This window comes from Salvelinus alpinus, chromosome 39, assembly GCF_045679555.1.
Source record: "Salvelinus alpinus chromosome 39, SLU_Salpinus.1, whole genome shotgun sequence".
NCBI lineage: Eukaryota > Metazoa > Chordata > Actinopteri > Salmoniformes > Salmonidae > Salvelinus > Salvelinus alpinus.
In genome coordinates this window covers 140,079-167,368 of record NC_092124.1, presented here as the reverse complement: position 1 = coordinate 167,368, position 27,290 = coordinate 140,079, and the positions used below count along the sequence as shown (strand labels likewise).

General features: G+C 40.6%; 1 protein-coding gene across 1 annotated transcript; it reads right to left on the bottom strand.

Moving 5' to 3' along the window:
- Window positions 1–87: 87 nt before the first annotated feature.
- LOC139566647 (tetraspanin-5-like) lies at window positions 88–27,290 on the bottom strand. Its single transcript, XM_071387898.1, has 10 exons — window positions 26,949–27,290; window positions 21,645–21,695; window positions 20,569–20,715; window positions 16,692–16,862; window positions 13,197–13,322; window positions 10,363–10,410; window positions 4,345–4,461; window positions 1,767–1,828; window positions 1,287–1,332; window positions 88–994 (listed from the first exon to the last, which is right to left on the bottom strand). Exons 1-9 carry the CDS (start codon window positions 27,030–27,032, stop codon window positions 1,320–1,322), a joined length of 819 nt encoding a protein of 272 aa, XP_071243999.1. The 5' UTR covers window positions 27,033–27,290; the 3' UTR covers window positions 88–994; window positions 1,287–1,319.

Genomic DNA, 27,290 nt, shown 5'->3' with positions numbered 1-27,290 from the left:
AAAAATGATGAATTGGGCGGTGGTTCATGGTCAACAACCATGTTACCTTTTACACAAATACATGAATGAATCACCTCTCAGACCCACTTTAATACAAAGCAGCATACATTTATTTTGACATATTTAAAACTTCTCACTATCCAGTTATTTACATAATTTCAAACAGATATGAAATGAAAGTACAGAACATCATGATCACACCTATGGCACAGTGGAAATGTTTGTTTTTGAGTTGTGAGATGGCGCAGTGAAAAGTACAGACCTACATGCAGTCCCCCAAAAAATCACATATTTGCAGAATATGTGATATTATTACTCTATACCCCAAATAGGGCCAGATTTACTTAGACTGCGCACCAGTGGAGGCTGCTGAGGGGAGGACAGCTCATAATAATGGCTGGAATGGAGTATATGGAATTGGTATAAATTGAACATGACAATGAAATGCAACACCTATGTCTGAAATATAGTTAGTTCATGGTTATTGCTAGTCAATAGACAGGATGTGTGTGGTATTAGCAACACAAATTCTCTTTAGAAACTGACACTTCACACAGTATGGCATGACATTACAATACATGTTACTGCTACAGCTCCGCAGGCTTTATAACACAGTGTATGAAGTGCTACCCAGCCAATTCACTCCTTACTAGTAATCTGACGTATACTGTACAATACATCAGACATCATAACATTAAAGAATACAGGTAGGAGAACCAATGCCCTATGAATAGGCATGCAGTGCATTTCCAGAACCACCTCAGCTCTATACTGTACATGACCAGAGCCATATTGACACATATGTTTGGCTCCCATATATACACATGTCAAACACTGCCTGGAAGGGTCATGTACAAAGCCATATGTATATAAAAACAAACTCTTACAAAAGTATTATATACAGAGCATAAAGGAATCAGCGAGACTCTTCGTTTTGTACATTTCCCAAGTGTCCTGATCGTCTCCCTTTAGAAGGTGGCAAAACTGAAGAGATCTGCATGGGAGATACGAAATCAAATCAATATTTTATTGAAATGTCACGTATGGATGAAAGATGTAGGTCAAAGTATGGTAGTTAATCTGAGCTTGATCAAATATAATGTCTTAAGGACACTAAACTAAGATCCAAATCAAGAGAATACAACGGTAGCGGGGAGGACTGTTATTTCACAGTTGTTTATTAACTATAGTTTTATTGGTTCCCTAGACATATTTGTCTTTAATAGATGAGATTAAAAAGATTCTGGAGTTTAGAACGATTGTAGAACAAGCATAAAGGGGCTTACCTTCGTTACAACCTTTAGTTTGCTTGAGATGTTTCAGGTAAACAAACTGATGTGTGACGGGGGAAAGTGAAAATAAATGAAAAGTGCACTCACCAAACCTTGGGTTTATATTTAAATGTTTTTTCAATACATTATCTCTACGCAGAGTCAACAAAACATCAACAGTAGTTCATCTTGTAGTACCGGTTATGACCAACAGGTGGCATAATTACACTATACTGAAACCACCATTTTCTTTTTTTAAAGGAAAACTCCACCCAAAAACATGTATCTTTCAAAATACAGAACTCTGCAGCATCATATGATTCAAAATGCATCATAGGGACCAGATTACTGTATTTTGAAAGTTACATATCTTCAAAACTTGATTGAAACAAATGCCAAAAGATAGTTTTTGGGTTGTTAAAGAGTTTTCCTTTAACATTTTTATTTTATTTTTTAAGTATATATATTTTTTCAATGATCAATTGTGGTTCTTACCAGCTCTCTCTCACTACTTCAATGTCGCTCACTAGATTCTGTGCTAAACAGATCCCAAAAATCTGAAAAAGAGCACAAAGATCAGGCGGGACATCTCTACTTTTAAACGGCAACTGTGGTGATAGATCTAGTTGATTTCAGTGTTTCATGGTCAGTTTATGATCAGCAATACAGTTTGTTTAATGTCTAAATTCTATTCTTAGACAATAACCTAAGTCATCACTTAGTAGCAAGTAAAGTTTACAACCACATTCACCAGCATAGTCAGCTATGAACACAAAAAGCAGATATAAACAATGTTTCAAGACATCTTAAGAAATTGAGCATTGACACCACCCTCAAATAATAAAGAAAACCTGGCTATTTCAAGTACATTCCATTCCGACGACAAGTCAGAAGAAACATAATGTTGAAAGTATAGCCCCTTAAAGCTACATTCTGGGATTTGAAAGAACAACAAAGGGGGGTGCCCGCTATTTGTTTGGTTATATATCTGAGGGATGGGGGTCGGGAAATATAACCCCTCTCAAATTCATAGACAGGACTCTAAATGCAAGGTTTGACAGTCGATTACATCTACATGATAGTTTCAACCATATACAATTGAAGTCGGAAGTTTACATACACTTATGTTGGAGTCATTAAAACTCGTTTTTCAACCACTCCACAAATGTCTCGTAAACAAACTATAGTTTTGTCAAGTTGGTTAGGACATCTACTTTGTGCATGACACAAGTAATTTTTCCAACAATTGTTTACAGAAAGATTATTTCACTATATCACAATTCCAGTTTAAATACACAAAGTTGACTGAGCCTATAAACAGCTTGGAAAATTCCAGAAAATTATGCAATGGCTTTAGAAGCTTCTGATAGGCTAATTGACAGGTTTACCTGTGGATGTATTTCAAGGCCTACCTTCAAACTCAGTGCCTCTTTGCTTGACATCATGGGGGAAATCCAAATAAATCAGTCAAGACCTCAGAAAAAAAATTGTAGACCTCCACAAGTCTGGTTCATTCTTGGTAGCAATTTCCAAACGCCTGAAGGTACCACGTTCATCTGTACAAACAGTACGCAAGTATAAACACCATGGGACAACGCAGCCGTCACACCGCTCAGGAAGGAGACGCGTTCTGTCTCCTAGAGATGAACATACTTTGATTTGCACTTTTCGCACCAATCCCAGAACAGCAAAGGACCTTGTGAAGATGCTGGGGGAAACCGGTACAAAAGTATCTATATCCACAGTAAAAGGAGTCCTATATCGACATAACCTGAAACGCCGCTCAGCAAGGAAGAAGCCACTGCTCCAAAACCGCCATAAAAAAGCCAGACTACGGTTTGCAACTGCACATGGGGACAAAGATCATACTTTTTGGAGAAATGTCCTCTGGTCTGATGAAACAATAATAGAACTGTTTGGCCATAATGACCATTGTTATGTTTGGAGGAAAAAGGGGGCGGCTTGCAAGCCGAAGAACACCATCCCAACCGTGAAGCACGGGGGTGGCAGTATCACAAAATAGATGGCATCATGAGGCAAGAAAATTGTGGATATATTGAAGCAACATCTCAAGACATCAAAAGCTTGGTCGCAAATGGGTCTTGAAAACGGACAACGACCCCAAGCATACTTCCAAAGTTGTGGCAAAATGGCTTAAGAACAACAAAGTCAAGGTATTGGAGTGGCCATCACAAAGCCCTGACCTCAATCCTATAGAAAATGTATGGCCAGAACTGAAAAAGCGTGTGCGAGCAAGGAGGCCTACAAACCTGACTCAGTTACACCAGCTCTGTCAGGAGGAATGGGCCAGAATTCACCCAACCTATTGTGGGAAGCTTGTGGAAGGCTACCCGAAACGTTTGACCCAAGTTAAACAATTTAAAGGCAATGCTACCAAATACTAATTTAGTGTATGTAAACTTCTGACCCACTGGGAATGTGACGAAATGAATAAAAGCTGAACTAAATCACTCTACTATTATTCGGACATTTCACATTCTTAAAATAAAGTTGTGATCCTAACTGACCTAAGACAGGGAATTTTTATGAGGATTAAATGTCAGGAATTGTGAAAAACGTATGTATTTGGCTAAGGTGTATGTAAACTTCCGACTTCAACTCTGTCGTTTGTTCACATTCTTCTTGTTTGTAAACAATGGAATAATGAAACCTTGGTGGGGATTCAACCTATAGAATGCTGTGGACAATGTGCCTTTTAAAGCCAATGTTACCACATACATGGAGATCGCATTCAAGGTAAACATGGCAGATGTCGGCTCAATTGGAAATTATCTTAATATGTCACGTGCTCCATAAAGCAGTTTCAGATTGAATTCCGTCCCTTATATTTTGGATTATGGTGAAGACAGACAGTTGTGCTAAACTCATGAGGCATTTACACATTAAATTATATCAATGCGTAAAATATCAAGAATTGAAATGACCATTGAACAGCTTCCCAAATCCCAGGCTGTAGCTTTAAGACCCAAATGCAATGAAAGCAGACCCAGGTAAAACCAGGGTTCATTCTCCGGTGTATTTCAGGCTTATGCATCAGACATGTGTTCCCAACCTGTAATAAAGCGATTCCTATGAAGATCCCCGCCACCACTGTCAGGTTGTCTTGAAGCCACTTCTCAAACTGAGGCACACAGCCTTTGATGTAGATAAAGGTCCTCTGCTCCGAGACCTAACACAGCAGAGACAACACAAAACAATTACCTTTAATGCTAACACTTTTCTCTTACAGTCCATAATTGAATTGGTGTTTACTCTGTTATCAAGTGTAGCTCAGTTGGTTAGAGCATGGCGCTACCACCACCACGGTCGTGGGTTAGATTCCTGCTGGGGTTACATATACAAAAAACAGTTACTATACTAGAAGTCGCTTTGGATAACTGGGTCTGCTAAATGGCACAGCTACTTTCTAGTATCGTTATATTATTATGTGAACTGTACATCAGGTTAATCACGCTTCAGTAGCCTAGATGTTAAATGTCAGCTTTTGTTAGCCACCTTATGAGTCACCTCAAGTGTTTTCGCGGGGCACTACGGGGTGAAGTTTCTCCTAGGTATAGATCTAGGATCAGCTTCCCCTCCCCCAATCCTGAATGCAAAACAGACCAAAGATCAGCGTGTAGGGGCAACTTCACCCTAACCTGCATGCCATATACAGTGAGCTCCAAAAGTATTAGGACAGTGACCCATTTTTTGTGGTTTTGAATCATGAATAATGATGAGTGAAAAAGTTTGACTGAAAAATGTGTCTAACTTTCTCACTCATCATTATTCACGATTCATTAAGGATTATCCGTAATCATGGTGGCATCCACATGAATGTAGAAGTGTTTAGAAACATATTCTATTACTATTTACAATAAAAGTGACTCCAAAATGACAAAATACATTATTTACCATTCATTTCTATTGGGCACAAAATGATCTGAAACACAACCAATACAAACAGCAAAGGCATCCAACAAGTTTTTAGATCACAAGCTTGATGTAATCATTGCGTGTTAGGAATAGGGGACCAAATATTACACTTTGACTACTTTAAACTTGTCACAATTAGGGCTGTGGCGGTCATAAAATGTTGTTTGCAGGTGATTGTCAAGCAAATAACTGTCGGTCTCACGGTAATTGGCCGTTAATTAACAAACACAGTAAGCATCTACTGGCTTCCACACATAGCCTACAAGCCACTGATGCAGACCAGAGGAACATCTACACTTTAAAAAGTCTACTAAATCCATGTAATATAGCCTACACCATCACAATAAATCCATTATTTATTTTAGACAGGTCTAAAGAAACATGCTATGAAGAAAATCTAGTCTGTTCCAGAAGAACAGAATAGCATACTCTGAGTTGTCCTTATGTTAGGTACTGATCTGGCTATGGCTGAGGGCTACACTAGTTCATTTAGCAGACATGATTTGCTTAGAATTCCGTGGCATTATTCTATAGAATGAAGAATACAATTGAATATAGCTGAATAAAATAGAAAGGATATTTTCTCCAAAGGATTTGAGGGAGTGTGCACATGCGGCTATTCTGTGTTGATAGGTTAATAAAGAAACAGGTACTCCTATATGCTTAATTTAGAGTTATTTATGTAACTTTAGTTGTGATACAAACGTTGAGCTATATGTTTTGATTTTTAATACATTCTAAGGCTGCATGATGTGACTCTAATGATGATTTGAAAGGCATGAGCTCTGCTTTTTTTTTTTGCACAGGCTGTACAGTTGTGGCCAAAAGTTGAGAATGACACAAATATTAATTTCCACAAAGTTTGCTGCTTCAGTGTCTTTAGATATTTTTGTCAAACCTTACTATGGAATACTGAAGTATAATTACAAGCATTTCATAAGTGTCAAAGGTCATTATTGACAATTACATGAAGTTGATGCAAAGAGTTCATATTTGCAGTGTTGACCCGTCTTTTTCAAGACTTCTGCAATCCACCCTGGCATGCGGTCAATTAACTTCTGGGCTACATCCTGACTGATGGCAGCCCATTCTTGCATAATCAATGCTTGGAGTTTGTCAGAATTTGTGGGGTTTGTTTGTCCACCAACCTCTTGAGGATTGACCACAAGTTCTCAATGGGATTAAGGTCTGGGGAGTTTCCTGGCCATGGACCCAAAATATCGATGTTTTGTTCCCCGAGCCACTTAGTTATCACTTTTGCCTTATGGCAAGGTGCTCCATCATGCTGGAAAAGGCATTGTTCGGCCTCCCGGGTGGCGCAGTGGTCTAGGGCACTGCATCGCAGCGCTAGCTGTGCCACCAGAGTCTCTGGGTTCGCGACCAGGCTCTGTCGCAGCCGGCCGCGACCGGGAGGTCCGTGGGGCGACGCACAATTGGCCTAGCGTCGTCCGGGTTAGGGAGGGTTTGGCCGGTAGGGATATCCTTGTCTCATCGCGCTCCAGCGACTCCTGTGGCGGGCCGGGCGCAGTGCGCGCTAACCAAGGGGGGCGGGTGCACAGTGTTTCCTCTGACACATTGGTGCGGCTGGCTTCCGGGTTGGAGGCGCGCTGTGTTAAGAAGCAGTGCGGCTTGGTTGGGTTGTGCTTCGGGGGACGCATGGCTTTCGACCTTCGTCTCTCCCGAGCCCGTACGGGAGTTCTAGCGATGAGACAAGATAGTAATTACTAGCGATTGGATACCACGAAAATTGGGGAGAAAAGGGGGTAAAATTTAAAAATAATAAATACATTTAAAAAAAGGCATTGTTCGTCACCAAACTGTTCCTGGATGGTTGGGAGAAGTTGCTCTCGGAAGATGTGTTGGTACCATTCTTTATTCATGGTTGTTTTCTCAGCCTACTTCCTTGGCTGAGAAGCAACCCCACACATGAATGGTCTCAGGATGCTTTACTGTTGGCATGACACAGGACTGATGGTAGCGCTCACCTTGTCTTCTCCGGACAAGCTTTTTTCCGGAAACAATTTTGCCCCAAACAATTGGAAAGGGGATTCATCAGGGAAAATGACTTTACCCCAGTCCTCAGCAGTCCAAACCCTGTACCTTCTGCAGAATATCTGATGTTTTTCCTGGAGAAAAGTGGCTTCTTTGCTGCCCTTCTTGACACCAGGCCATCCTCCAAAAGTCTTCACCTCACTGTGGGTGCAGATGCACTCACACCTGCCTGCTGCCATTCCTGAGCAAGCTCTGTACTGGTGTGCCCCGATCCTGCAGCTGAATCAACTTTAGGAGATGGTCCTGGCACTTGCTGGACTTTCTTGTCCGCCCTGAAGCCTTCTTCACAACAATTGAACCGCTCTCCTTGAAGTTCTTGATGATCCGATAAAATGGTTGATTTAGGTGCAATCTTACTGGCAGCAATATCCTTGCCTGTGAAGCCATTTTTGTGCAAAGCAATGATGACGGCACGTGCTTCCTTGCAGTTAACCATGATTGACAGTGATTCCAAGCACTACCCTCCTTTTGAAGCTTCCAGTCTGTTATTCGACCTCAATCAGCATGACAAAGTGATCTCCAGCCTTGTCCTCGTCAGCACTCACACCTGTGTTAAAGAGAGAATCACTGACATGACGTCAGCTGGTCCTTTTGTGGCAGGGATGAAATGCAGTGGAAATTATTTTTGGGGATTCAGTATATTTGTATGGCAAAGAGGGACTTTGCAATTAATTGCAATTCATCTGATCACTCTTCATAACATTCTGGAGTATATGAAAATTGCCATCATACAAACTGAGGCTGCAGACTTTGTGAAAATTTATATTTGTGTCATTCTCTAAACTTTTGGCCACGGCTGTACACACTTCATCAGTCTCTCAAAATTTAACAAGCACTTGATAATGTATCAAATTTCATGGCGGCATACTTTTTGTGTGGACATAATGACCCGTAAAAAAATACATGTCTTTTGCGACCAGTGTCTGTTGTGCCCTTGGGCTGAATATAATAATTATAATTCCCTTCTCCCGGCTGAGCACTCCGAAGCACCGCTCACTCACATGGCTACAAGTGAAGACAGACACATCGGGGACGCAACTGTCCTTATCTAATCTAATTGAAGATACTGGAAGAACTGTCCACATTTACATTTTGTCAGTCAACAAGAGAAGTAGGCCCGAACGAACAGCAAAAGCACTAGCCTATGTCAATCGACTATCCCCCATAGAACAAAAGTTGACCTATTCTATTCTGTGCGAGAAATAAATATTCCAAACATAGTCTGGGACAGTTGTGGGATGTGATAGATCCCAAATTAATACAACCACTAGCATCAACAAAAACTTTAAGTAATGATGCTGATGCAACAGATGAGAACGTTTAGCTTCAAATGTTGATAAACTATTAGAATATTTCTTCACATTATAAGCTCAGCAATGTGCACAAGGCAGTAGACTATAAGCACAAATGTTCCATTAGCGGGAAAACACCATTATCAAAAGTGACTGCAAATGTGATTATGCATGTAATGTGTATTTTTATGGTGCATGAAAGGCATGAGCCTTGCTTTGTTTTTTGTGCAGTCTGTACACACTTCATCAGTCTCTGAAGCCCTTGATAATGCCTCGAATTTTCCGGCAGCAAATATATAATTCACAAGTGATAGGCTAATATGATCATCCATCAGACTATTCTTGATTTAATCTTGTCTTCACATATATTATTTAGTATGTGTGTGAATTATATTTATTTAGAATGGACGATTATCATGCATTATCATGTCTCGAAGCAGGGGGAAAAATATATGTCATCTATGCACTTAAATAGACAGTACCGTGCAGTATCGAAAAGCCCTCACTGCTGCTCGATCATCCTATTTTTCCAACTTAATTGAGGAAAATAAGAACAATCTAAAATTTATTTTTGCTACTGTCGCAAAGCTAACTAAAAATCAGCATTCCCCAAGAGAGGACGGCTTTCACTTCAACAGTAATAAATTCATGAACTTCTTTGAGGAAAAGATCACAATCATTAGAAAGCAAATTACGGACTCCTCTTTAAATCTGAGCATTCCTCCAAAGCTCAGTTGTCCTGAGTCTGCACAACACTGCCAGGACCTAGGATCAAGGGAGACACTCAAGTGTTAACTGCCTTGTTGAGGGATAGAACGACAGATTTTTACCTTGTCAGCTCTGGGATTCGATCCAACCTTTATGGTTACTGGCCCAACGCTCTAACCACTAGGCTAACTGCCTCCCCTATTGGGAAACAGTTTTCCACGATTCCTGTTTTATTTTGAGGACTGCCTTTTGATGAAACAACCCATCCCCATGTTGTGGGAAAAACTCTGGGAGCTTGCTTCCAAGTGAACAGACTGCCATAATGATGGATTCTGGGTCTGTTTGTATCAAGTGTCTCAGAGTAGGAGTGCTGATCTAGTATCAAGTCCCCCTTTCCACGTGATGGATTCTGACTCCTAAACTTGGAATAGTGTTAATTATCAGGTATACAATTGAAATATTGAGTGCTATGTTCTAGAGGGTCTACACTAGAAGTTAATGGTTATCTGTAGGAGGAATGTATACGGTAGAGGCAATTAAGCTTGGAATGTACTGAGTGCAGGGAAGACGATCATATGTTGGCAGGCACTGATAAGGGTGGATAGCTGTGGATTAGTGAGGAAGGGGGTCGAGGTCAGGTCACATTAAGAGAGAAGGAACAGTTTACTGACCGTATCACTTAACTTCCTGCCTAGTAATAAAGATGTCATGTTTAGAGAGAAGGAGGAGACGCCACCCAAATTGGGGTATATATATATTACCACTTGTGTGAATATTTATTTTGTCTTTTGCAGCTGTATTGACCCAATGGGTGAATACACTTGGTTTAAGCTTTACTAATTGTCTGTGAGTTTAAATAAGTTCATTTAGAAATGAACACATGTAATATTATTCCTTTTGATCTAAGAGTCAAGACAGCAGGTCTCTGAAGAACGTTTTCTCCTCTAATACTAAGGCATTGCACCGGCCTCAGTGTGTCGGCTCAACACTAATAACAGCGACTTTCGAATTAGAATATTGGAGGAGACTCTATGACAAAGTACTTCACAGCATTTCCAGGAATCTTAAATAACATTTTCTGCAATAAGAACGATTCAACTCACCGCTTTAGCTCGAATGTCGTAGCCACACTGGGTGTTAATGACATCCTCCTACAATACAAAAGAGAGGATATTTATAAACGGTATATTCACAGCATTCGCCTAATTGACTCAATACCAAACCTGCGACAAGTTTGCAAACAGTAGATAGAAATGGATGCAGGGCCTGCTAAGTGAGAGGATGGTTTAAAACTGGGGTTATTAGTGAGCTTGATATAGGCATATGTACAGTGGGGAGAACAAGTATTTGATACACTGCCGATTTTGCACGTTTTCCTACTTACAAAGCATGTAGAGGTCTGTAATTTCCAGAAAATCCAGAAAATCACATTGTATGATTTTTAAGTAATTAATTTGCATTTTATTGCATGACATAAGTATTTGATACATCAGAAAAGCAGAACTTAATATTTGGTACAGAAACCTTTGTTTGCAATTACAGAGATCATACGTTTCCTGTAGTTCTTGACAAGGTTTGCACACACTGCAGCAGGGATTTTGGCCCACTCCTCCATACAGACCTTCTCCAGATCCTTCAGGTTTCGGGGCTGTCGCTGGGCAATACGGACTTTCAGCTCTCTCTAAAGATTTTCTATTGGGTTCAGGTCTGGAGACTGGCTAGGCCACTCCAGGACCTTGAGATGCTTCTTACGGAGCCACTCCTTAGTTGCCCTGGCTGTGTGTTTTGGGTCGTTGTCATGCTGGAAGACCCAGCCACGACCCATCTTCAATGCTCTTACTGAGGGAAGGAGGTTGTTGGCCAAGATCTCGCGATACATGGCCCCATCCATCCCCCCTCAATACGGTGCAGTCGTCCCGTCCCCTTTGCAGAAAAGCATCCCCAAAGAATGATGTTTCCACCTCCATGCTTCACGGTTGGGATGGTGCTCTTGGGGTTGTACTCATCGTTCTTCTTCCTCCAAACACAGCGAGTGGAGTTTAGACCAAAAAGCTCTATTTTTGCCTCATCAGACCACATGACCTTCTCCCATTCCTCCTCTGGATCATCCAGATAGTCATTGGCAAACTTCAGACGGGCCAGGACATGCGCTGGCTTGAGCAGGGGGACCTTGCGTGCGCTGCAGGATTTTAATCCATGACGGCGTTGTAACGTTTGTCTAAGTCGTCCTCCTCATCGGACGAGGAGAGGCGAGAAGGATCGGACCAATATGCAGAGTGGTAAGTGCTCATGATGATTTATTAAAACCGAACTGAACACTGAAATACAAAAACAATAAACGATGTGCAGAAAACCGAAACAGTACCGTGTGGTGAAAAAACACTAACACGGCAACTAACACCCACCAACCAAACGTGAAACCCCAGCTGCCTAAGTATGATTCTCAATCAGGGACAACGATTGACAGCTGCCTCTGATTGAGAATCATACCAGGCCGAACCCAAAATCCCAACATAGAAAACACACATAGACAACCCACCCCAACTCACGCCCTGACCATACTAAATACATACAAAATAAGGGAAAATAAGGTCAGGAACGTGACAGGCGTATTGTGTTACTAATGGTTTTCTTTGAGACTGTGGTCCCAGCTCTCTTCAGGTCATTGACCAGGTCCTGCCGTGTAGTTCTGGGCTGATCCCTCACCTTCCTCATGATCATTGATGCCCCACGAGGTGAGATCTTGCATGGAGCCCCAGACCGAGGGTGATTGACCGTCATCTTGAACTTCTTCCATTTTCTAATAATTGCGCCAACAGTTGTTGCCTTCTCACCAAGCTGCTTGCCTATTGTCATGTAGCCCATCCCAGCCTTGTGCAGGTCTACAATTTTACCCCTGATGTCCTTACACAGCTCTCTGGTCTTGGCCATTGTGGAGAGGTTGGAGTCTGTTTGATTGAGTGTGTGGACAGGTGTCTTTTATACAGGTGACGAGTTCAAACAGGTGCAGTTAATACAGGTAATGAGTGGAGAACAGGAGGGCTTCTTAAAGAAAAACTAACAGGTCTGTGAGAGCCGGAATTGTTACTGGTTGGTAGGTGATCAAATACTTATGTCATGCAATAAAATGCAAATTAATTACTTAAAAATCATACAATGTGATTTTCTGTTTTAGATTCAGTCTCTCACAGTTGAAGTGTACCTATGATAAAAATTACAGACCTCTACATGCTTTGTAAGTAGGAAAACCTGCAAAATCGGCAGTGTATCAAATACTTGTTCTCCCCACTGTATATTGACCTGTATAGTGAGCCAAACCATTAGTTATTTTTCAAATATCATGGATAATGTCAAGGACTTATATTTTGTATGTGCATGTAGGCAAAGAAATGTAATTTGGTCTTGTTGCATGCTAAAAAAAAATGTATTTCATCATAAACATCTTCAAATAAGGCTCAGCTAGGGTTATGTAGCCTATTTGTATGCCGTTTGGCTGTAGTATGAGTGACTTCTGTGCAGCACAGGCTAGTTGTGTCCCTCCTTGTGTGTGTTGTATGAGTATGATTTATGGTGATGTGAAGTTAGCCACTGTGAAACGTTAGCCCCTTAAAAAGGGATATGAGCTAAGATAGGAACACTGCCATCTAGCCAGTGCTTTTGACAGAGAGAGATTATGACATGGCTTCTGACTAGTCACAGAGAAACAACTAGGAAGGTATTGAGCTTTAACCTACAGACTCTGCTAAGTGTGCTCGCAGGCCACTTTACTATTTCAAGTGTATTGGTATTAGAATGGAACATTTTGATAACTCTTCCAAATTAGTTTTTGCAATTGCACTAGCGAAGTACTGACTGATCAACTACAACAAAAGCTGTCTGTACCTCAGAGGATACTGGGTATAGTTCAGTGAAGTGAGAGTGGTGAGAGAACACGTACTGCCGGGTCTTTGGTGCAGCATGAAAAGGGCACTCCGCACTTCTCGCGACTTGGGTTGGAATCAGTGCAGTTGAAGTAGATGTTCAAGTTCCAGTCATCTGCCCCAAAGGCTCCACAACACTCCCACTGGAAAGGCCAAAGAGACAGAACAACATCCCGTTCAGACATCAACAACCTCTTCAAAGGGATATTCAGTGTCTTTTTTTATTTTTACCCATCTACCATTAGGTGATCTCTTTGCAAGGCATTGGAAAACCTCCCTGGTGTTTGCAGTTGAATCTGTGTTTGAAATTCACTGCTCGACTGAGGGACCTTACAGATAATTGTATGTGACTTGTTCAGCACATTTCTTGTCCTGAACTTATTTAGGTATTTCAGCTTTTAATTTTGTATTAATTTGTACAAAAAACATAATTCCACTTTGACATTATGGGGTATTGTGCGTAGGCCTGTGAAACAAAATCTCAATTGAATCCATTTTAAATTCAAGCTGTAACACAGCAAAATGTGTAAAAGGTCAAGGAGTGTGAATACTTTTTAAAGGCACTGGAGTTTTTTCTAGGTTTTCACTCTCAAAATCACACTTTAAAAAAAATTATATATAACAAAAATTGGATGTTCTAAGTCCAGTAATGCTTAAACCATATCAGGAGACCATTTTTGGATGTCTGTGAAATTTTTGATGTCTGTGAAATCTATAAAACCTATTTTTTGGAGGGTGCAGAGGAACTGATCATTTGGCTAGTGGTGTTTCTGTACTGTAGACCTATAACAATGTTAGGAGCTGATGGTGGACTATAGGAAAAGGAGGGCCGAACAGGCCCCCATTAACATCGATGGGGCTGTAGTGGAGCGGGTCGAGAGTTTCAAGTTCCTTGGTGTCCACATCACCAACTAACTTTCATGGCCCAAACACACCAAGACAGCTGTGTAGAGGGCAAGAGACTGAAAAGATTTGGCATGGGTCCCCAGATCCTCAAAAAGTTCTATAGCTGCACCATCGAGCGCATCCTGACCAGTTGCATCACCGTCTGGTATGGCAACTGCTCGGCATCTGACCATAAGGCGGCTTTGACTTTAGTTAATTTAGTAAATATTTTCTTAACTCTATTTCTTAAACTGCACTGTTGGTTAAGTAAGCATTTCACGGTAACGTTTACACCTGTACACCTGTATTCGATGCATGTGACAAATAACATTTGATTTGAATGTAGGCCCACAGTCTATGGCAGCTCGCCCGTTAGGGAATTAGGGCCGTGCCCCACTTTTGATTGGTCCCCCAAAAATAAAAATAAAGTTATATTTTTAAATAAAAATTGATTATTATATAATTCATGGATTATGTTTTAAATTCTCATAAAGTGTAGTAAATGTTCAAAACAAGATGTTGAGCTACTCTGCACCTCAGTGACTGCCAGCAGTAGCAGCTTCGCCTCTGTGGGCGCCAGCTATTTGCCAGCTATTTTGCCAGCTATTTGCTATGAGGGGGAACTACCCCGGATTGTATTACAAAGCACCGGGTGTATCACAAAGCATGATCAATTAGTCATGATCAATTAGCCAGCTACAGTAATCTTGAGAAACAGTTTGATGTTTATGTCAGTCTTTCTAAACTAATATGAAAGTTAACTGGCTAGCGAATCATGCTTTGTGACATTGTTAGCTATCTATCCCCAGTTACATAATGTGTTTTCACTTATTGCATCTGCATGCTTTTTGCGTTCTCCCTGGTGCACTTGTTCGTTCGTGAGCTGGCTGCTCGTTCTAAATAGTACAATCTAATCTGTTTAAAAAAGCGTCAGCATGTGCAACAGTGGTCATTCGGTTTCTGACATACAAAAGTGAAATAGGTGGATTTATACTGTTGTTCAAATGCACAGATCACTTCATACAGTATATATTTTCTAAGAAAATACCGGTAGTTAAACTTTGCATCATGTTTCTGTCATGCTGCTTTGTTGACAACTACCTCGCGCCACGGATATTCAGCCAATAAGCAGGCCGCCGCTGCCCACAGTTGAAGTCAGACGTTTACATACACCTTAGCCAAATACATTTAAACTCAGTTTTTCACAATTCCTGACATTTAATCCTAGTAAAAATTCCCTGTCTTAGGTCATTTAGGATCACCACTTTATTTTAAGAATGTGAAATGTCAGAATAATAGTAGAGAGAATTATTTATTTAAAGCTTTTATTTCTTTCATCACATTCCCAGTGGGTCAGAAGTTTACACATACAACTATTTTTTTTCTCATCAATCTACACACAATACACCATAATGACGAAGCAAAAACAGGTTTTTAGAAATGTTTTCAAATGTATTAAATAAAAAACTTTAAATGGAAGAAGTTTGGAACCACCAAGACTCTTCCTAGAGCTGACTGCCCGGCCAAACTGAGCACTCGGGGGAGACGGGCCTTGTTCAGGGAGGTGACCTTGGTCAGAGTTCCTCTGTGGAGATGGGAGAACCTTCCAGAAGGACAACCATCTCTGCAGCACTCCAACAATCAAGCCTTTATGGTCGAGTGGCCAGACAGAAGCAACTCCTCGGTAAAAAGGCACAGGACAGCCCTCTTGGAGTTTCCTAAAAGGCACCTAAAGGACTAGGACCATGAGAAACAAGGTTCTCTGGTCTGATGAAACCAAGATTGAACTCATTGGCCTGAATGCCAAGCATTACGTCTGGAGGAAACCTGGCACCATCGCTACAGTGAAGCATGGTGGTGGCAGCATCATGCTGTGGGGATGATTTTCAGAGGCAGGCCCTGGGAGACTAGTCAGGATCGAGGGAAAGATGAACAGAGCAAAGCACAGAGAGATCCTTGATGAAAACCTGTTCCAGAGCGCTCAGGACCTTAGACTGGGGCGAAGGTTAATCTTCCAACAGGACAACGACCCTAAGCACACAACCAATCAACGCAGGAGTGGCTTCGGGACAAGTCCCTGAATGTCCTTGAGTGGCCCAGCCAGAGCCCGGACTTGAACGCGATCGAACATCTCTGGAGAGACCTGAAAATAGCTGTGCAGCGACACTCCCCATCCAACCTGACAGAGCTTGAGAGGATCTGCAAAAAAGAATGGGAGAAACTCCCCAAATACAGGTGTGCCAAGCTTGTAGCGTCATACCCAAAAAGACTCATCTGTAACCGCTGCCAACGGTGCTTCAACAAAGTACTGAGTAAAAGGTCTGAATACTTATGTAAATGTGATATTTCAGTATTTTATTTTTTATAAATTAGCAAAAATGTATAAAAACCTGTTTTTACTTTGTTATTATGGGGTATTGTGTGTAGATTGATGAGGGAATTACAATTTTTTTAATCCATTTTAGAAAAAGGCTGTAACGTAACAAAATGTGGAAAAAGTCAAGGGTTCTGAATACTTTCCAAAGGAACTGTACCTGCGTATAGCCCTCACTACACCACTGGGTGCACCAGTAAATTATTAATCTTATCACACAGAAAGACAGTTCTGAAAAGATAACTGCTCTTACGTATTCTTGGGTGAAATCTATGAGATTCTGCAGGTCAATGTCATCCCGGTACGCCCGGATGTTGTTGTTGATAAAGAAGTTGAGCTGGTCCTTGATCCAGTCCTTGAAGACGAAGGCCAAGACTCCAGCTGTCAGCTCCAGGAAGAAGATGATCCCCAGGAACACGGAGAACTGGAACAGAGCAATGTTGGCCAACACTTAATATGGGATACCCAGCGAGAAAATTGGTTCAAATTACTTATGATCAGGTGGTATACTGGTTTGCAACAGGACGTTTTGTAAATTATTTTCTATTTAAAAATGTGTGTGGCCCATCACCCCTCTTCGGAGGACAAAAATAAAAAAAATTTTTTTGTTACATGTACATTCTACACACGTTTTACATATATGGCACTTTTTTCACACAAGTTACATAGCAAGAATATAGTTATTTGATATACAGTTGAAGTCACTAATTTAAGAATGTGAAATTTCAGAATAATTGTAGAGAGAATGATTTATTTCAGCTTTTATTTATTTCATCACATTCCCAGTGAGTCAGAAGTTTACATACACTCAATTAATATTTGGTAGCATTGCCTTTAAAAATGTTTTAACTTGGGTCAAATGATTCAGGTAGCCTTCCACAATAAGTTGGGTGAATTTTGGCCCATTCCTCCTGACAGAGCTGGTGTAACTGAGTCAGGTTTTTAGGCCTCCTTGCTCGCACACGCTTTTTCAGTTCTGCCCACAACTTTTCTACGGGATTGAGGTCAGGGCTTTGTGATGGCCACTCCGATTCCTTGACTTTGTTGTCCTTAAGCCATTTTGCCACAACTTTGGAAGTATGCTTGGGGTCATTGTCCATTTGGAAGATCCATTTGCGATCAAGCTTTAACTTCCTGACTGATGTCTTGAGATGTTGCTTCAATATATCCACATAATTGTCCTTCCTCATGATGCCATCTATTTTGTGAAGTGCACCAGTCCTTCCTGCAGCAAAGCACCCCCACAACATGATGCTGCCACTCCCGTGCTTCACAGTTGGGATGGTGTTCTTCGGCTTGCAAGCCTCCCCCTTTTTCCTCCAAACATAAATGGTCATTATGGCCAAACAGTTCTATTTTTGTTTCATCAGATCTTTGTCCCCATGTGCAGTTGCAAACCGTAGTCTGGCTTTTTTATGGCGGTTTTGGAGCAGTGGCTTCTTCCTTGCTGAGCAGCCTTTCAGGTTATGTCGACATAGGACTTGTTTGACTGTGGATATATACTTTTGTACCTGTTTCCTCCAGCATCTTCACAAGGTCCTTTGCAGCTGCTCTGGGATTGATTTGCACTTTTCGCCCCAAAGTACATTCGTCTCTATGAGTGGTATGACGGCTGCGTGGTCCCATGGTGTTAATACGTGCGTACTATTGTTTGTACAGATGAACGTGGTACCTTCAGGCATTTGGAAATTGCTCCCAAGGATGAACCAAACTTGTGGAGGTCTACAATTTTTTCTTTTTCTGAGGTCTTGGCTGATTTCTTTAGATTTTCCCATGATGTCAAGTAAAGAGGCACTGAGTTTGAAAGTAGGCCTTGAAATACATCCACTGGTACACCTCCAATTGACTCAAATTATGTCAATTAGCCTATCAGAAGTTTCTAAAGCCATGACATAATTTTCTGGAATTTTCCAAGCTGTTTAAAGGCTCAGTCAACTTAGTGTGTGTAAACTTCTGACCCACTAGAATTGTGATACAGTGAATTATACGTGAAATAATCTGTCTGTAAACAATTGCTGGAAAGATTACTTGTGTCATGCACGAAGTAGATTTCCTAATCGACTTGCCAAAACTATAGTTTGTTAACAAGAAATTTGTGGAGTGGTTGAAAAAAGAGTTTCAATGTCTCCAATCTAACTGTATGTAAACTTCCGACTTCAACTGTACATTATATCTGGATAGATTGTTTTTAAGTACTTTCGGTAAACATTATATATCGTGTTTTCAGTCATAACTATTATAGAATATGAGCTTTTAAACCCACCCCTCAGCCCATCCCACCTATCTCCGTAAACCACCCTCTTATGATTTCCATGTGCCATATATTTGTCAACTGTGCTGTTTCACATAAATTCTGAACCTTTCTAAATTGCATAGTATCTACAGATTGTAAGTTAAATATGAATATTTCCAATAAAAGTATTATTATATTGTTGACTGATTTCCTATGGCTTTCCAAATCTCCCAACAGTGCTAAACACCTTTTTAGCAACCAGAAAAACATGTCCTTTAACTGGTTGTTATCTGACTTGGATATGACATCATGAAAAAATGATGTGGTCTCTACAACCAGAAAAACAGTTTACAGCCAGGACTTGAAGTCATTATTTTTTAGCATTCCAAATGTTTCCCACTGGATCGAAGCATATCACAGTATATGTGTCAAGCCCTGACCTGAGACATCTCTGTTTTCTTTATATTTTGGTTAGGTCAGGGTGTGACTAGGGTGGGTACGCTATTTTTTGTATTGTCTAGGGGTTTTGTATTGTCTAGTTTTTTTGTATGTCTAGGGTTTTTGTATGTCTAGGGTTTTGTAGGTCTAGGTGATTTGTATGTTTATGGTGGCCTGATATGGTTCCCAATCAGAGGCAGCTGTTTATCGTTGTCTCTGATTGGGGATCATATTTAGGTAGCCATTTCCCTTAAATCTTATTTTATGTTTAGTTGCCTGTTCTGCACTATTCATATAGCTTCACGTTTCGTTCGTTTTGTTGTTTTGTTAGTTTGTTCAGTGTTCTTTCTTTAATAAAAGAAGAATGTACGCATACCACGCTGCACCTTGGTCCGATCTTTATGACGAACGTGACAATATGAAACATGAACAAACGCTACATATTTGTAGATAAAGCAACTGAACTAACCAACACTGCCAGCCAAATATATTATGCAAACACATTAGTAATCACATTGTTGTTTTCAAGCTTTCTACTTTCAGCTACCCCCTCCATCACCCAGTTCAAGAGAGAGAATGAATCCATTCTGGACCTCTAACAATTCATTGCCAATCCATTCAACATTCCATTGACATTTTATAATAGAGCTCTTCTAAGATGTTGACTTGGTTTATAAGACTCAATATAAAGCTTTTTGTCATAAACCTAAAAAACCCTTTCATCTACACTCTTTGAAAAAAGGCTTCCAAAAGGGTTCTTCGGCTGTCCCCATAGGATAAACATTTTTGGTTTCAGGTAGAAGCCTTTTGAGTTCCATGTAAAATCCTCTGTGGAAAGGGTTCTACCTGGAACACAAAAGGGTTCTTCAAAGGGTTCTCCTATGGGGACAGCCGAAGAACCCTTTTAGGTTCTAGATAACACCTTTTTTCTAAGAGTGTACCCCATTTCTATCAAAGGACCACCAATCCCCAGGGGGAAAAATGTTTCTGGTTGTTAAACTGGTTTTCTGCTTGAGAAGTCATCATATAACCAGATTACAACCAAATGGTCTCTGTTACCCAAGGTCTCTTTCATGACGACATCAAGAAGTCATGGGAAAGAGGTCATATTTTGGTTGATATTACAACCTGATAAAGACATTATTTTCTGGATGTTAAAAATATGTTAACAAAACGCCCTTATACAAACTGACATAACCATGACTTCATAAAATACATCACAATGTAATAAAGAAGTCATTAAGACATAATTGCGAGCAATAATTCACAAGTCCAAACAACAAAAAACACACACTTGCTCCATAAAGCTGTGTGCTCTGGTTTAGTACACACATTAGAGTTGCCCTTTAATTGCTTGGTAGGGTAGGGTTCAAGTATTGACAGGGGTAGGAAAAATACTTCCAATGTTATGTCATATCAATGTAAAATATAATGCTCTCGAATAAAAAGGAGAACATACAAACTTGAGAAGGAAAGAGTTCTCCCTCAGTGCTCCGATACAACCAGCAAAGCCAAGGATAAACATAACTCCTCCCACCACCAGGAAGAGCCAGACAGGGTCAAAGCCCCCCAGGTCTGTGATGGACGAGATGTTGGAGAGCACACCCTGGAGGGGAAGAGAGAGAGGGGGGGGGGGGGGAGATCACTAGATATAATTGACTGAATAAACTATTCATAACTATTCATGAGTCAATCATGTCAACTGTTTTATAGAGTTTGAAACACAAAGCTTGAGCAGTGGAGACATACTAAAATGATTCCACTCTAGGATTCTCATGACAAAGACACAAGCATACAGTATATTGTACAAGGGCTCACACATCCACACCCGGATATGTACACGCACATACATATATGCATGCACACACACACCGCCTTCATGACAGCTTAGAAATATGAGCCAAAAGAGGAGCAAACACAATGAAAAAATTGGCATCCCTAATAAATACAAATGAACCTGTGAATGTGTCCAATCCATTCAGGAGTCATTGTGAAGTCATGCTTACCACTGGAACACTCCAGTGTTTTTACGTTGTTTTTTTTTAAACAGAAATAAATCACATGCAGGGCAGATGGGTGTGGAACACTATTAACATGGGTCAGTCTCGCCATAGACTTATAAACCTGTGATCTATTAATATGACATATGATACTTCTTTATTGGTAGAACAGAAATACTAAATAACACTAGGATCTCTTCAGTAACACTTTACTTAAAGCCTGCAAGCATAATGCTTTATAACTTGTTATAAGCATGTATATGAGCCTTTATAATGTCTTATAAACAGGCTTATAATGTCGAAAGTCTATGTATGAACATTTCAACTAACTCAAATTGGCTGGTATGTAGTCTGGATCATTATTAAATAATTATAAGACATTATGCTCAAAAAGTCTTACAATGCATTATAAATGCATCATAATGCACTATACCTGCAGACACTTGCAAAGTGTTACAAATTCTTTGAGCAGTCAACTAGCAGATCATTAGTTATCTAATGATACAGGACACCCAGGGATCTCAGCTGGACTCACCTTCTCGCTCCATGCCCAAAGCCCTATGCCAAGGAACGCCACTCCAAGTAACTGTGAACAGACAGACAGACAAGTATTTTAGATATGAGTTACTAATATAAAACTAAAGACATGCTCTCTGGCTTATTGACTGAGTTGTGCTTGAGGAAAATTATTCCACCATAAAATCAACCATCAAGACATGAGAAATGTACTGAATGTTGTTGAGGTTAACGTCAACCAATTATTTCTCATATGTAGGAGGATTCCTCAAATGTTCCAGACAGGAATTTAGAACTGCCATAACTCTATGGAGTGGGACTAAAATGCAAAATTGTGTAACCCTGAAATAATGTGAGCAAAAATATTACAGAACAATAGCCTCCTGCATTTCCATCAATGCATACTACCAACACCCCTAAAAGCTATTGATGAGGGAAAACAGATCTTAGACCAGGCTAGATTAGGCCTTGACTAGTTCTGGACTAAAGAACACGCTAAGGGCCAGTTTCCTTTCCTTAAGCCTAGTGCTGGACTAAAAACCATGTTCAAATTGAGATCGTCAATAGAAAATTATTATTAGTCAAAAGGGCATATATTCGGGAAACTGGCCCAGAATCTCAAGATAGAAAGCGCTTTTTAGTCCAGGACTATGCTTACTTGTGTCCGGTGAACCTGCCTATAGGTTTTATATCAATGGATCTACATCCTTACAGCAGAAGTCAATTAGATTTGCCTCACAGTGTATTAGAGTGCTGCAGTGTACATTTAACCTGAAGTTCACATCATCTGTCAGGTTATGCTGTACAAGATGTGAGGATCTACAGTACATGAAAATAAATAATTAGCCCCAAATTATATTTATAATTTTTTAAAAGACAAGGATTCCATCAGTAGTCTACTGAATGTAGAATCTAACCTATCAATCAGCACGGGAACATCTTACAATGGAAACAAATGGTAGGCACTGTGTCAACAGATATCACAGACTATACCAGGGTATACTGTACGACTCAAACAATCAATCTGATGTATAATGGTTCACTTCAGAAGAAGTGCACCATATCATGCACCATATCTGCATTTGCTTTCTGGTCTTTTTGGAGTGTATTGATGGTAAAAATTATATAACGTGTTACAACGTCAATACATTTGTATTTACATGTATACTCTATCTATTTTAGATATACTGTAGATGTAATTCATGCCCCCTAATCCTTTAGTACCACTCAAACTATTGTCACTTCAGTGAGGGTAATTGGCAATCATGCATTTTGGGTCCCACTTTACATTGCCCCTCAGGATAGATTTGAGTAGAATAGATACACTATTGTCCATTTCATAATAAACTGAAATGTGTATACTGTATATCTCAACCTGCTCCAATATACTGTATATATACACACATGTTGAGAGGTGCAGTGTCAGCCACAGAGCTGGAGAGCAGTTTAAGTGTAAATGCCTTGCTCAGATGCACAAATGCAGTTGATGGTACCTGCCAGTATACTTCCCAGTTCAGTTGCCACTTTTTTCCCCCCTTTTTTTTTTTACGCCTGACCCAAGGCTTTGTCACGTTCGTCGTAGTGAGGAGACCAAGGCGCAGCGGGATATGAATACATACTTTTTAAATTAACGAATAACCACTAAACAAACTAACAAAATAACAAAACGAACGTGAAGCTATATTATAACAAGTGCTGACATGCAACTACATATAGACAATAACCCACAAACCAAACTGGAAAATGGCAACCTAAATAGGATCCCCAATCAGAGACAACGATAAACAGCTGCCTCTGATTGGGAACCAATTCAGGCAACAATAGACCTACATATGCCTAGACTACACACACACACCTAGACATACAAAAACCCTAGACAAAACAAAACAATCATACCCACCCTCGTCACACCCTGACCTGACCAAAATAATACAGAAAACATAGAATACTAAGGTCAGGGCGTGACAGGCTTGAACCAGCAATCTTCCAGTTACTGGTCCAACTAGGCAACCTGCCGCCATGGTAAGCAGGCACAATGAAATTACCGTAGAGAAAAATATTAATATGATAATAGAGTATTGTGACGGTAGACTACAACTTGAGTAATTACATGTTAACATTACATTTGAAATTTTGCATGTTGCAAACATGTACGTTGAAAACGTTGGTAAACCTACCGATACTGCAGTTACACTGTAGCCTACCTACACTCACCTGCCAGTTTATTAGGTACACCCATCTAGTACTGGGTTGGACCCCCGTTGCCGCCAGATCAGCCGGAATTCTTCGGGGCATGGATTCTACAAGTCGGAAACGTTCCACAGGGATGTTGGTCCGTGCTGACACGATGGCATCATGCAGTTGCTGCAGATTGGACAGCGGTACACCACCACCACTAGCCTGTGCCGTTGACACCAGGCAGGATGGGTCCATGGAATCATGCTACTTACACCAAATCCTGACTCTGCCATCAGCATGACGCAACAGAAACCACGATTCATAGGACCATGCAATGTTTTTCTACTCCTCAATTGTCCAGTGTTGGTGATGGCGTGCCCACTGGAGCCGCTTCTTTTTGTTTTTAGCTGATAGGAGTGGAACCCCGGTGTGGTCGTCTGCTGCAATAGCCCATCCGTGACAAGGATCAAAGAGTTGTGCGTTCCGAGATGCCGTTCTGCACACCACTGTTGTACTGCACTGTTATTTGTCTGTTTGTGGCCCGCCTGTTAGCTTGCACGATTCTTGCAATTCTCCTTCAACCTCTCTCATCAACAAGCTGTTTTTGCGCACAGGACTGCCGCTGACTGGATGTTTTGTGTTTGTCGCACCATTCTCAGTAAACCCTAGACACTGTCGTGCGCGAAAAGCCCAGGAGGACGGCCATTTCTGAAATACTGGATCCAGAGCTCCTGGCATTGACATACCACGCTCAAAGTTGCTTGTTCTGCCCATTCTAATGTTCAATCCAACAGTAACTGAATGCTTTATATAGCAAGCCACGGCCACTTGACTCACTGTCTGTAGGTGCAATCAATTTTCATGTACCTAATAAACTGGCCGGTGATTGTTTATCTACTCTAGGCCATAATTACATATAGGCCCCTATGCAGTATGGCTATAGGGTTCAGTGGAGAATGCAATTAATTTTCACAGATTTGGAGGTTTTTCACAGATTTGGAGGCAAGGCCTCAGTTCATGCATTCTACAGCCTACTGACAATTGATTAGATGTATGGCCAGAAGGAAACAATGTATGAGATAAAGTAGTTATTTTTCTCAATAGCCTGCATGTTGACATAATTGTCATGGACAGTGATGTTGCCAACTTTCTCACTACCAAATAAGGGACAAAAGGTGGCGTGTCAGTGCACGGTGCCACGGAGGTGTGGGTATGGTGTTGTGTGAATGAATATACAGTGTATATTCATATTCTTATTCAATGGGAAAGGCAAAGCATTTTTATATTCCATTTAGTCTATAGCTTTACTAAAACTGTATCATTATGTAAACTTATGTGAATAAACCTCAAAATAAATGATCAAATAAATCACAATTTGGACCTTTACAGCAAAAAAAAAAATGTTTACAATTCAAATGCAAAACAGGAAAAGAGGGGCATGAGTCACTCACCAAGTCTACTTTTTCTATGGATTATTTTTGCTGCTCCTGACTGATTCAAGCAGTCCTTTGTCCCTTTGCATAGCCAGAGAGAAGTCCTTACATGACAAGTTACAGTTCACAGATATTTGAAGTTCATTGTTGATCAGCTCTGTCACAGAGCCTCTGTGCTGCATCTGTTTCTTGAGTCTGACCATTTAATGGTCATCAGAGAAAAAATCCTCTCTACAAAGGCATTTGAGCCTGGCACACTAAGGACAAATGAGACCATCCTGAACATGTTGATCAAGTTGGCTTTCCCTAGGTTTTGGAAAACTGCCACCCACTTCTCACTGGTGGATGTTGTGGTATCTTGTCTGGCTTTCTGTATTTCCTCTCAGCTAGCACAAAACTCTTCAGAGTTGGTCCATACTGACTGTCTCTGTCATTTTGAGGGCAACCACCTGCTCCAGGTCAGTGAAGGAGAGCTCCTCATAGAGGACGATTGGTTTCAGTTTCACCATTACATATTCTGGTGAGAAATCAAACCACTTGTCAATCTATGTAATGACAGTGTCATAGAACTTCAAAGTACTGTTGCTGCTTGGACCTTTGTGCTGACAGTTGTTTGTCCATCAGCTGCTTGGTCTGGTATACAAAAAAAGCTGTCCTGTTTCCTGCTGAAGCGTCTTCATTTTGAACTTTTAGACTTCCTCGTAAACATCTGATGCAGAGCGTTGTTTCCTCCAGCTTTTTTATGAGCAACTTCAGTTTTTTCTTCATACTCTTCAGTGCCACAGGACAGGGCTTCACATGCCACGATTTAGTCATTTTCCACAGTAGACGTCACGAAGAATGCACCGATATTGCTAGCACATTTAGCTAGCGTGGCATTCTTGTGCATTTCTGTGGATGCATGCTGAGTTAGGTCATTCTCCCCTCCATGGCCAATTGAGAATTCAAGACGGAATAACGCGGGTTTAACCCACGTCTTGTTTGCTTCCCATTGTTTGTTGTAGCTGCAGTCTTTTCTTTTTTGCAGGTCTATCCATATTTCCTTGATATGCCCAACCGACCGAACAACAACAGACATTACTTTGCAGGAATTGCCGCGTTTACGCTATACTGTGATTGGATGAACATAGGACAAACCAATTTCGCCCAGTATAAGCGACATCCTGGCTAATACGAGACAGTTGGCAAACCTCATTCATTGTTATCTGATGTAAACTGCTATAGCTTGCATTTAATTTAAGGAATGCCATGAGCAGTAGGACCTACAGATTTAATGACCAAAAAAAGATCAGTATGACGTAATCACATATGGATACTTATAATGACAACGAGCAGCAGGGGGAAAGCTGCCTATATAGGTAGCTTTTATCAAAATAAACCATCATTCTACTATTTCAGTTCAACATTGCTGCACCTACCACCGATTCGGCTATTATTGGGAGTCCCGTACGTTGGTCTCCTGATAAATCACCTATTCAACGTTAATAACCAATAACCTAATGTGCACTGCATTCAAATTTAAATTCGTTCAATTATCTTATTTATTGCATCCCTTGATGTAAGACATAAACAACATTAATGACACACATTCCTTGCCCATTTGCCCCCATATGTGAAATGCAGGCCAAGGTTGAAAAGCATTTCAATATGATGTAGGCTAGTCTATAAAGCCATGATAGACACTGAAAACGTCATATAGCACACTTACTTACCCAAAATATTATATTGAATCCAAATATGAAATATTTGATATAGCAACTGACTTCATGAGCCTTGAAATGCTTTCCGGACATCATTTGGCTCGTATTCACAAATGTCGCCCACCAGAATAGGGTTAAATCATATCCAATCTGGTTTGGTTTCGGCAGATCGTTTCGTAACACCCGCAGTTAACGGTTCAACCAGTAGAAATGCTCTGACAATTGTTCAGCATCTTGCTTCCTCTTTGACATGCGTAGGGTCACAAACTATCTGCTTTAAAACAAATATAGAATGTCGTATCCTATATATATTTTTCCACCATACAGTATGTGAGCCGGACCAGATTAAAACCT

Coding starts and splice junctions, on each gene's coding strand:
- LOC139566647 (XM_071387898.1), bottom strand. CDS start 27,032: ATGATGTCCGGAAAGCATTTCAAGGCTCATGAAGTCAGTTGCTATATC. Junction 21,696..26,948: donor GATTCAATATAATATTTTGG/GTAAGTAAGTGT, acceptor GTCTGTTCACAG/TTACTTGGAGTGGCGTTCCT. Junction 13,323..16,691: donor TAGATTTCACCCAAGAATAC/GTAAGAGCAGTT, acceptor TGGCCTTTCCAG/TGGGAGTGTTGTGGAGCCTT.